At 41.7% G+C, this 12,528-nt stretch overlaps 1 protein-coding gene across 2 annotated transcripts; it reads left to right on the top strand.

The window, feature by feature from the left end:
• The first annotated feature begins 25 nt into the window (after positions 1-25).
• On the top strand, positions 26-12,375 carry LOC306979050 (MAGUK p55 subfamily member 3-like). 2 transcript variants are annotated; one of them, XM_079577822.1, is made up of 20 exons: positions 26-266; positions 6,911-7,061; positions 7,229-7,347; positions 7,826-7,903; positions 8,109-8,189; positions 8,298-8,435; positions 8,536-8,617; positions 8,925-9,010; positions 9,085-9,159; positions 9,269-9,465; positions 9,545-9,609; positions 9,911-9,928; positions 10,117-10,158; positions 10,644-10,718; positions 10,838-10,996; positions 11,075-11,155; positions 11,413-11,506; positions 11,628-11,736; positions 11,868-11,987; positions 12,063-12,375. In XM_079577822.1, the coding sequence occupies exons 2-20, from the start codon at positions 7,025-7,027 to the stop codon at positions 12,240-12,242; spliced, it is 1,836 nt and encodes a 611-aa protein (XP_079433948.1). In that variant the 5' UTR covers positions 26-266; positions 6,911-7,024; the 3' UTR covers positions 12,243-12,375. The 2 variants fall into 2 exon arrangements, with proteins under 2 accessions (XP_079433948.1, XP_079433949.1); XM_079577823.1 differs by lacking the exon at positions 10,644-10,718.
• The last annotated feature ends 153 nt before the right edge of the window (positions 12,376-12,528 follow it).

Here is a 12,528-nt window from a genome sequence, read left to right as displayed (position 1 = left end):
GGGGGGGTGAGTGACAGCCGGGGGAAGGGGGGCGTGGTCAGCGCGAGCCCAGACTAAACGGAGCGGACAAACCAAATCAAAACGTGATTCACCGGTCAGCTGCACGGACCGACCAGCCACAGGCAGACTGAGACTCACGGACAAAGAGAGCGCTGAGAGGGGGACCCAGGAGCGGCCATTCCCGGTGCCGGTGTCGGGCCGATACCGCTCACGTTTTGGGGTAGACGCATTACGCACAGACCCACGGACCTGTGAGCTCCTGCAAGGTATAGAGCGGTTTTTTTTTTTTAACTGTTTTTTTGTCAGGATATTGGACAACAGATATTTGTGAGCAACATTCTCTTGCACTATCCATTTAACGCATGATAATTAAAATAGAATAAATGCATGTTCCATAACGTGGCTTCTAGTTTATACAATCAAGGCATTAGTTGACAGTAAATGCGTGCCACCTTTGGAAAAAGCTGAGGTTTGGCAATGGGGCTATACAGGTGTACAGATATATATTAGAAATCCTTTAATAACAGGCTACTTTTAACATATAAAGGGCTTGTTCAGTAATGATTCTGTTTTAAATGTGTGTGCCATATTCCGTTTGAAAGATAGAGTGGTCAAGGTTATTCTGAGTAAAATTTTGAGCACCATAAGCCAAGTAAATCAAGTTGAAAAAGGATGAGGCTGTGTTGTATACCTAATATTCTGGCCACTAATGTGTACTTCAAGGTTACTTTAGATTGGTTGTTGCTTCAGTTCAAGCAAGAGATGGCTTTGGGTCTTAGACTAGAATAAATGAAAATGTGTGCTTTTTAGATTTATTATTATTATTATTATTATTATTATGGGATTTGTAGCATTTATGTCTGCACTTATAACAACAAACTGTGTACTGCTGTAATGTTCCCACGAATTTGTGCTATTACAACTGTCATAACTGTGTTGTTCTCTGCATTGCTGCCGGTAATTGCCTTGCGTGGGGTCCCAGGCAATGACTGTAACTACTCCTTTGTTGTTCCGGTTCCAACTAACACTCCAGGATTATGTCTATTATTTCATGTACGTATTTAAGTATTTATTTATTTATGAAACACAGGTAATTATGAAAGACATAATTAGCCGACCTGTCGATTCTGATGTTCAGTTCACCAGGTTTGTGTGCACTGCAACATCTATTGTCAGATTCCGGTATGTGGAATTTGTTTTGCAAAATCTGGAGCCCCGTATCAAATACAAATACAAATACAAATACAAGTACATGCAGCTGTCCACTTGCCACTGCACACTTTGATTTTATGACTTAAGCTCCTCATTTAGTTTCTGGATGAACTGATGGTTAGGTTTTATTAGGATCAAGCCCTGCAGTCACACTTGGTTATGATGTTAGTTATAAACCAGGATCTGACCCATAGTAGGTCTTAAAAGAGAAAGGTTTAATCAAAATATATTAAAACATGGAAGACTCGTAGCACAGCTGGAAAACCTCTGGATTAGGACTTTCCTTCTTCCATAAAATCCAGTGTAGTTGTACCTCAGCATTAGTTTGTTGGCAATGCCTCAAAATGATGTGAGACTTCTGTCCTACACTGGATCAGAATTGAGCATCTAATTTGCAGGAAAGCTCAATGCCTCGTTGACAATTTTTCTTTCTTTTTTTCTGCTTAGGCAGTGGGCGTTGAAGGTGGTGCCACTCATGTTTTTTTTGCCATAATCTTCTTAAGAGCCGTCTGCCTCCTGACCTCGTCTGAGTCTCTCTCCAAAATCTGAAATAAATCTCAAGGTAGATTACTGTGGCAGAAGAAGTATTACATATTGGGATCTCCCTCATGTCCTTGTTTGGCACAGTCTTTCCCCAACATCAGCTGAAAACCGTTTCAAATATGACTGAGCCAACAAAGTTACTCTTTATGTGTGACTGAATGTTTGGATGTTTTGGTAGAGGGAATTCTGTACTATTGCGAGACAGGTCCAGGAGAATTCACTCAAGCCACAAGAGGTCACCAAATGAAACAAATGTTATTTTGATCACAGTGAACACCAGTAAACACTAAACCACTGTCATTTTATGGGCTGCACGTTTAATCACAGTTGAGCCAGAATTGCCCTTTGAATTGGCGTAAAGATCGAATAACAAATGCTGCAATTATTCTGGAAATTTGACTAATTTGAAATAACAAAATAATCACTGTTTATTGGTATTAATTATAGTATTCAGTCCATTCTCAAATGTTTATGCTCTTGGCATTTGTTAAAAATATGTGTTGCGAATTTAATCTTGAAATTGATGTGAATGAAGATTGGAAATGCAATCACAACAGCAATACTTACCAAAAAAATGCAATTAGACATTTTTCCAAAGTTTTGCAGTGCATTGTGAATGGCTAATTTCATTGGTCCTTTGACTTGGGCATTACCTTTTCTTTCTTTTGTGCATATTTGAGTTTTCAATGAAAGTGTTTGGGGAAACAGAGGCCATTCCTCCTTGTGCCTGATGATGTCATATCAGAGACTGAGAGGAAGCCTGAGTGAGTGGAGTGTGAGTGAGTGGTTGGGGGTGGTGGCACCCAGGGCAGCTGTGGCTACGAAAGTAGATGATCACCACCTGGTATGGAATGAGTGAATGAATAATAATTGTAAAGCGGTTTTCAGCATCTGGTGATGTGCTAGATATGACTAATGCATTCCTGTTATTGTTTCTAATGAGTCGTTCTTTGTCTTGCTCTTTTATACCAAATGCTGGTGCTGCTGTGCATAAACTCCTGAAGGACAGTCAATGAAAACACCTCCCACTGAGTGTAATTATAACTGAAGTACCAAACCCTGCAGACTTGATCAACTTGATGAGCTAATGACTATATAAACCCATATGCTTGTGGGCTCTGACTTAAGTCTTGAGGCACACAGCTGTGGTGCACTGCCAGATCTTTGGTGTCAATCATCATTTAGCTGCTCTTTCCGTATATCAACCCAACGCCTCATTGTTTAATCGAAAAGTGAAGCTGTAAATCATCTGCGCACTCATGAAGTTATCCCATTGCCCGGATTTTCTATTTTTCTAAATTCCTGTCAAACACTAACATGGTGCGGCGAGCAGATGGCAGGGGCCGTGTGTAGCGGACTTCGCCTCTCTCAGCCTGCCTCTCAGGACGTCCCAGCATCAGACAGGCCTGATATAAACAGGTGGTGTTTGTGCGGGACGGGGGCATGGGGTTAAGCCTCCAAACACAATGTCACTACAATAAAGTGGCACACTGGCTCCACTCTGCTCCAATCTTTGCCCACTGTCTGTTAGAGGATATGAATCTCATCAGCGTCCCGGAGTAGGGAGGTGGGGGGCGGGGGTTTGTAGGCAGTAAGTGTGGCGACATGAAATGCTCTGGCAAAACAAATGTTCTCATTAAAACATTGGAGATTCTGAGGCTTCCAGTGAAACTACAAATCCATTGACTTTTTGCCACCAAACGGCTTCTTCAAGACTCCGTGACTCCTTCTACCCCTGCTGTATGTGGGACAGCAATATATTGTTTATCTATTCTGTACTGAGATGTTTTAGCGTTGTTTTAGCGTTGCTGACAAAGTCTCTTAAACACCCTAGTACAGATGATGTCTAAAGAATTTTTTCTACAATGGAAAAGTCCTGCATGACTGAAAGCTTGCACAAAGATACTGTTGTTTAGTTACATTCATTTCTAAAGTATTATTAAGCTAAATTCATGTTTAGAGACTTAGACAGATGAGCCGGTGCCATAAAGTTTCAGCCCATGCCAATAAAACTGTAAATCATTAGAAGTATAATCAATATCTAATTTTGTTTTGTCTTGTCCTGTTCATTAAGGGCACTTTATGTCAGTTCAGTTCATCCATTCCCTGTCACAAACCTGGAGATAAGCATTAATGTTGCAGTATGCTGTGGAGAAGCAGGGCACAAACCACTGTCAACCTTCATGTGGATTGTACAGGTTGTGTAGGAGTCTGTGGTACGTGTCAGTCAAGATAATTGCCTGTTCAGAAATACTTTCTTAATTCCCTTTTGCCTTTGTATGGTATGCTAATCTGACACCCTGTTGTACAGCGCGTTCCAAATTATTATGCAAATGATATTATTTTCAGATTCTCTAAATTGTCAACTCAGTTGACAGTCAGCATAATTTTCAAGTCTTTAACTGTCGGAGGAAAATAAGTTGTTTTATTCAAAAATAAATATAATAAAAACCTAAAATCTACTGTTCCAAATTATTATGCAACTCATAGTTTCAATACATTTTAAAGTAATTGTAATTAACTAGAATTAACTAAAACAGATGGGGTCCACATCATGAGTTTCTCTCCTTTTATGCCCATAGCGGCCAATGATGCAGTGCAATCAGTCAGACTATTTTTCAGAGGTCATTTTCACACCTTCAGGGAGCCTAAAGGGGCTGACCAGCCCCATGATTCCAGCCCAAAACATGACTCCGCCCCCTCCTTGCTGACGTCACAGCCTTGTTTGGACATGGTGGTCCTTCACCAACCATCCACTGCTCCATCCGTCTGACCATCCAGTGTTACACGGCACTCATCAGTGAACAAGACTGCTTGACAATGAGTCTTCATGTGTTTTTGGGCAGCCGTTTCTGCTCGTGAGCATTCAATTAACAGTTTAGGGGTGGCCGAATAGAAAGTTTATGCACAACTGCAAGCCTCTGGAGCAGGGGTCCCCAACTGGGTCCCGATCCAGACCTCCAGAGGCTTTAGTCCGGACCCTAAAGCCTTTTCATCCTCTCAATATACTTCATTTCTCAGGCTGAATTAAAAAATATCTAGACAATTTGAATAACATTGATCTAAAATGGCAGAATTATTGATTCATTGATCAACTATGCTATGTAAATAGACAACCTGTGCTCATGTTTTAACATTTTCAAGAGCAATGACTGCATATGTCCGAACCCTGGACATATGTCGAAAGTCACAAAATAAAGGTTTGCGGACCTCGAGCTGATTTAATGATGTTCGGGAGACTCCAGAGGCATCAGCAGCTTCAAATAACTGTTTGCTGCTTGTAGCAGCTGTTCTCTTAATCTGATGTGTTTGTCTGGCAGAAACCGTCCTCATTGTGCCTTTATCTGCAAAAACCCGAGTGTGCTCTGAATCAGCCACAAATCTCTTAACAGTGCAATGATTACGCTTCATCTTTTGTGAAAAATCTAAGGTTTTCATACCTAGTTCAAGGCATTCAACTATTTCATACTTTTCATCAGCAGAGAGATCCTTTTTCTTTCCCTTGTTGCTTGAAAATGGTGGTCTGCTTCATAATGTGGAACGTCCTTTTGCAGTAGTTTTTTCCTTAACTGGGCTTACCTGACAACTAATCATCACAGGCGTCTGAGATTGATGTCAGTGATTCAAAGAGCCCTGAAACACAATACCATACATGAGTTTCATTGAAAAATATTTTGCATAATCATTTGAAAAGCGGTGTATGTTTATAACCATGATTTTATTGTCCGTACTCAAATGCTTTTCAGTACACCTCCTCCTCTTGTTGCTGGCTAGTTGTAATCCGCCACTACTTTCTAATCTCCTCCATTGTGTTGAGCGAAATCCTTGGTGATGCACAGCCAAGAGCCAGTGGCATCGTAACTGGAGGAGGCTGCATAATGCCGCCATATGGCTGCGACTGCTGCTGGAACAACCTTATAAGTATTGAGGCGAATGACAGTGCGAGATGTCAGCGCTAAGCCCCTCTCAGAGTGTGTAATTAGAGAGAGTTGAACAGAGAGAAAGAGGGTCAGAACATGGGCCAAGAGCAGCGGGACGGACAGGCGCTAACTAGAAGGAGTGGGCTGGACCAGGACTGTTTTATATATGTTTTGACTCCTTTTTTTAATGAAGCACAAAAGGGCCAAAGAAAACTCAAGAAGTATGGAATGAAATACACTGAAAATATTGACCAATTATTTTATGTGGCAGCAACATCAAACAGAGGAAGCCATTATTAACTTAAAATATAGACCAACCAATTCTTGCAGTTGTTCACTGAAAATCCTCTAGGCCCTTCTCCTGAATATACATACAGTAAGTACATTCTGCTTCAGCCTGTGTTGAAGTAGAAATGCGAACATGACCAAATGCCTTTCAGCCCATGCTCTTATGTGTTGAATAGATTATTAGAAGTGCTTCTGTTCCGACCTCTCTCAGTCTGGACAGCAGACTCTCTAATGGAGCACAAAATGTATCATCAATGTCCAATACAAGGACTGCTCTTATGAGGGGGGTGGGGTCACGTCGATATTGACGTGGCATATTGACGTGGCATTGGATCTCGGGCTTTTGTGACTACAGAAATTGTAAAGGAAACAGTAGTAATATGAAAGGTTTGGAGACTATGTCAATCAACTGAGAGACTTTTTCTGAATTCTCCTGAATGACCTTCATTTATTTAATTGAATTTAGGTGAGAGATGTAATAATGTATCATCAACACTGTTTGGTTTGCCTTCGGCCCTGTCCTGCAATGATACATAAGGAGTCTATAAACATTTCTTTCTTCACTCTTTTTTCTTTAATAATCTATATTTTACCATGCATATTGGAACAAAAAAAACTAAAACACTTATTAAAGAAACTTCCAGTCCTACAAAGGTGCCATCCTGAGAGGTTTCTTAGTATTAGCACTGCAGGTGAGGTCTCTTCATTCTGCAGGGCATTTGAATTTGATGGGGCGTGAAATTGTTTGTGATTGGTTGTCTGTCTGTAAGTGGTTGCCTCGAGATTGATGGTGATAGTCCAGTCGAGTGCACCCCTCACATTAGGATTAACTGGGATAAGCTCAAGACATATTTGAACTCAAGAAGGACGGCATTGTTTAATATTTATAGACATGTAAGTATCTATTGTTGCCTAATCTTCCTTACTTTTGTGCTTCTGTTTTGCAGACCTACATGACTGTTTAACTACATCCTTGTAAAGAACACCGACATTTGCCTATTGCGGTCGTCCCCCCCCCACCCCCCACCCCCTGTTTTTCTGTTTTTTTCCTGTTCTCCCGAATGATTGAAGCCATGCCGGTTGTGTCGGGAACCACAGGTACGGCCAAGCTCTCTCCATTTCCCTGCTGCGTTTTATATCCCTATGAATAAAACATGTGGCAATATTTCAAGCTTGCATCACGGCTACTCTGACTTTTACAGATGCTTAGGTCCAGATGCTGTGTTTAGTAGCTTCACGTTGGTTGCATTTTGATGGTTTTTCAGGGCTGCATGAGACGCTGGCCGTTCTCACCTCACAGCTCCACCCCGACGCCAGGCACAGGGAAGACCTGTCCTTCCTCAAAGACGTTTTAAGCGAAAAGAGCCTGGCTTATCTCATGAAGGTACAGCTAAACCAGCGCTAAATCAGGAAAAACACAGGCTAAACCTGAACTTTGGATGTTCCAATGTTAGTCATTCACTTACTTTGAATTAAAGCAGTACTAGGTAACTCATGCCCCTAGAGGCCATAAGCGCCACTGCAGGTGTCGAAGCATGTTGCGGGAGAGAGGGATATTGTACATCCATTTACACAATGGAGATACTTTTTTCACTCAAACTTGGCTGTAAATACTGTTTAAGTGGCGCTAGCCTGTTAGCTTCTTCTTCGTGATTCCATTAGTGTGAATTGGTGGCTCAGACCCGGTGGCAGCGAAAGTCACAATTGTAGTTTTCTGGCCAGAGATACCGGGGGAGATGAAAGACCCCCCCCAATCATCCCATTAACACTTGTATTACCTCCAGAGGGACTACGAAAAGGATTTGTTACGGTAAACAAGTTACTTCGTACTGCTTTAACTGCTATATTAACTATTTTTACAGATTCATGAAAAATTAAAGCAATATGAAAAACTAAGTCCATCGCCAGTCCTGGACAGCGCCTCCTGTCTGGCAGAGGATGTAAGTGCAGTTGTTTTATTTATTCTCGAAGGTTATGCATGTGATATAACATACTGTAGCAACATGGTGGCGACAGAAGCCAGATTTGTGGCACTGTTGTAGTTTAATTTCGACACAGTTCTATTTCGAATGGAAATCTTGTAATCCCCTCAACGTCCTGAAAATAAGTGTAATATGTTTTTCGCCTCTTTTTTCTAATGTGCAGCTCGCAGACGATCTTCAGAACGGACCTCTGGATGAAGATGAGAGAGAGCTGCTCCTCCTTCTCAGTGCTCCTCACCTCAAGGTAAAGCACAAATCACCACAATTAAACTTCTGCATTGTTGTGTCGTCGTACTTAATCCAAGTTTATGAATTGGATTACACTAACCATTTCCTCTGTGTTCGTCCACAGGCGGTGTTGTCAGCTCATGACACTGTGGCCCAGAAAAACTTTGACCCGGTGCTGCCTACCCTGCCCGACGACCTGATTGAAGATTTTGAGGAAGAATCAGTGAAAATTGTCCGCTTAGTCAAAAACAAGGAGCCCTTGGTGAGAAACAGATCTACTATAACAGATACTGATCCCTCGAGCTCCTATGCATCACTTTTCAAACATTCAAAGAAGTTAAAGCAAATTAATGTATTACTAGGGTGCTACCATTCGGAGAGATGAAGCCACTGGGGCTGTAATAGTGGCGCGGATCATGAGAGGGGGTGCAGCCGACCGCAGTGGTGAGCTGATGTGACTCTTTTTGTATTGTTGATGTTTGCTTGACATACACACCTGAAAGTTATACAGCGCTGTGTTCAGACTTGCTACTACTGACAGTGGATTACGCAGCGCAACCCCTGGAACTGTCAACTAGAGATCAAATCCTTGAGATTAGTGCCATGAGATTGTATATTTTGAGATTACAATCAGGAGCTGCTTGTGGTTTTTTCCATGTTGATCTCAGTGTTACAGTATTGGTATTTTGGATAGAGTCTTAAAATGTTAAAATGATTTTTTCATATTGAGCATCACTTTGTATTGTTTCAGGTCTGGTACATGTGGGAGACGAACTCCGGGAAGTAAATGGGAAAGTTATCACACACAGACGGCCGGATGAAATTAGCCAAATATTGGTAAATAGTAAAAATGTTGTTTTTATTGAATGAACTGTATTTTTTTCTATATACAATAACTTTCCATCCCCCAGTCCCAATCACAAGGATCTATCACACTGAAAATTGTGCCAGCTGTTGCAGAGGAGGATCGACTGAGGGAGAGCCGGGTCAGCATCACTGCTTTAACGCTTTAAAGCTTTTTATCATTTCATCTAAATTCATAGTATGAGAAATGGCAAAAAACAGCAACAACAAAAGCAACTTTGTTCTGTGTAGGTTTACCTTCGTGCTTTGTTTGAATATACTCCATATGATGACAAAGCCACTCCATGTCAAGAGGCGGGGCTCCCCTTTAAGAGAGGGGACATCCTGCAGGTGGTGAGCCAGGAGGACGCCACCTGGTGGCAGGCCAAGAAAGTCGGTGACAGTAATCTACGCGCTGCTCTTATTCCATCAGCTCAGTTTCAGGAAAGGTCTGTACTGTTGTCTCTAATTTAGTATTCATAATTAAAATACAGTTTAAAGAGGTTTTTTTTTCTTTTCCTTTCTCAGACGTTTGAAATACAGGATGAAAATGGGCTCATTCCCTCATCCTAACTTGACCAAAGTCCCCACATGTAAGCCATTCATACTAAATACAATTTCTAAGCCACAACTTTTTTGTATTTCAGATGAACAAAAACAAAAGAAATTTAAAAACAGAAATTAATTAACATTGACGCTATTTTGAAAGTTCACCCGATGTGTTTAACTTTTCTAATGACACTAATACAAGTTATATTCTGGCATCTCCAAAGCTTCATGATATCTGTGGTAGTATAATATCCTGAGAGTTGTAGCAGTGATTAAGTACAGGCATATAAACAAAGCGATTGCATCACGTAATATGTATCATATGATTTGTTGTCCCGGCCTCAGACGATCAGGCTGATAGAGGTAAGCCGTCAAGTATTGTACACAAAGCCTTTTTGTCCTCCAATATTTCCTTTCCTTTCCACCCTCCGGACCTCACATGCACATCCTATAGTTTAAAGGTGTTTCATTCATCAGTTCTTTTGATGTAAATAGAACCTGCACTGCTCCCCTTTGTTTTGACCCCTTTATGTCCTGTTTGTGTCCCACAGAAGAGTGTGACAGTGAGGCAGTTCTGAACGGGAAGGACTTAGGTGAGAGGCCACTGTTTAGTTCACAATCATCACTGCTTCATTACCTGCTATTGCTGCCCTGTGTGCCATTCACGACTTCAATAGATCTTGAATCATGTTGAGAGGGCTAGGAATTTCAGTGTCACGTGATTTAATATGTGTTTTTCAAAGTAGTATATAGTCTATAAACATCTAAATGACTGCTTCTTATTGCTGGGTGCATTTTACTCATGTTAATACAGGATGAAAATAAATATAAGTTGCTTAAAATGTAAGTAGTGGATTTCCAGGAGAGTTGTCTTTTTGCTGTCGGTTCATCAGACAGTTAGAAGCTTCGTAGTGAATCACTGTTAAAGCTTTGCAGCCATGTCTGTGGCAGGCTTTGCTGTCAACTTCTGCTTTGGTTTCTGTTTGGTGCTTTGTGAGGTGTAGGTGTCACATGCATGGCTCTATAAATGTGTCCTGATTTAGATGGTTGAATAATTGGTCTGATGTGAGTCTAATAGGGGCTGTAGTTTCTCCCAAGAGTAAGACAGCCCCTGCTTTCTGTGGCCATGCTTTCTCATGGGATTTTTATTCAGGTAATCATTTGCACTTGATGATACAGTCCATTTGGAGATCGGAGTGTAGATTGTTTTAGAGACAAGAGCAGTATTTTGTGCATTGTGTACAAGCTTTTTCTCTCTTTCTTTGAGCACAGCCAGTCTGAGGAGGAGTTTCCGCCTAAAGAAGGATCGCCAGGCCTTACCAGGAGATGGCCATGCTCCAGACGCTGACCAAACAGACTTTCTGATTTATGAGGAGGTCACCCAGTACTTGCCCCGCCCAGACGAGAAACCCCGGCTCATAGTGCTCATAGGTGAGCTGTCAAAAAACAATGTAAACAACTTCAATGGTGTTAGTGGCCTAATCCAAAATTACATTTTGTTCATGACAGGTTCACTCGGAGCTCGGATCTCTGAGCTCAAACAGAAGGTCATTGCAGAAAATCCCAGACGCTACGGTCTGGCTGTGCCACGTAAGTCTCTTAGTGGTTTCGTTTACATTACCTTTCCCTGCCCCTATAATCCGAATCATACTCACTTATAGCTGGGTCATATCGAGACAGATGTGGCCGTGTAATCTACTGGATTAAAATTAATCTATTTTTACAAACATTGTAATCTTGGATGGAGCTTTCCCACTGTAAATGTAAACAGTTAATAGGATTTCTGAAATGTGATTTGCATAATTGAAGCCATAAAAACCTAAGTATTGTTCACTTCTGTGCTGTAGACACCACTCGAGCCCGCCGCAGTCAGGAGAGAGAGGGAGTGGAGTACCACTTCATCAGTAAAGCAGCGTTCGAGGCCGACATCCAGAACGGCAGGTGAGCGGGAGCTTTATACGAACAAATAAAGCAGATGGTTTACAATATAGGATTATGGAATCTGTGAGCTTTTCATAAACACTGCAGTCACACATCTGCTCCGTGTTACACTGTTTTGCAGATTTATAGAATATGGGGAGTATAAGGACAATCTGTATGGCACCAGTTTAGAGTCCATCCACAGAGTTTTGGCCCACAACAAAGTCTGCCTGGTGGATGTGCAGCCAGAGGTCAGTACTGAAATCAGGGAACATGTTCTAAGGATTAGCACCTACTTTGTTTGCACCTTGGATATTTAAATTAAGATAGCGACCAAGTATCAACATGTTCTTGTTTTTGTTACGTTGAAATGTCCTTTTAGGCATTAAAGACTCTACGAACAGCTGAATTCCAGCCGTACGTCATCTTTGTAAGACCTCGCATCTTCGACAGTCAAAGAAAGCTCTTCGGCTCGTCGTCCTCCCTCTCTACAGGGATCACGGTAACAGTAAAATGCACCAGAACAAAACTTTGATTTGGCTCACTCCTCCCTAATGGCACGATTCTCTTACTAAAGGAGGATGACTTGATGGACATGCAGCAGTCCGCTGAGCACATGGACGAATGCTTCGGTCATTGGGTCGACTATGTTCTGTTGAAGGAAGACTCTGTGAGTGCCTTAATCGAGCTCCAGGTGGTGATGGAGCGGGTGCAGAAAGAGCCACAGTGGGTGCCTGTGTCCTGGCTCAGGAGCTAGCCCGTTCTTCACTCCCCAAGTTGTGCCAAGACAGACATTTTCTGTGTCCTCTACTAATACTGGGACCCCTGATAAACTAGCGTCGTAGTGCTAAGCCTCATGATACGTACCAAGGTCTTATTTTAAGGTATCCTTTATTGTCATTGTTCTGCGGAGACATTCATTTAATATCAAGGGCCCTGATATTAGTAGAGGACACTCCATCTGGACACTCATCTGTGTTAACATCTAGAAAGCTTTTGTCGTGAATGAAAATAGTGCTGAAATGTAAGGTCAGTTAAATGCC

The sequence above is a fragment of the Gobius niger genome (genome assembly GCF_951799975.1).
Source record: "Gobius niger genome assembly, chromosome: 19".
NCBI classification, from domain to species: Eukaryota; Metazoa; Chordata; class Actinopteri; order Gobiiformes; family Gobiidae; genus Gobius; species Gobius niger.
The sequence above is the reverse complement of the archived record's forward strand: the minus strand, read 5'-3'. Positions and strand labels throughout refer to the sequence as shown.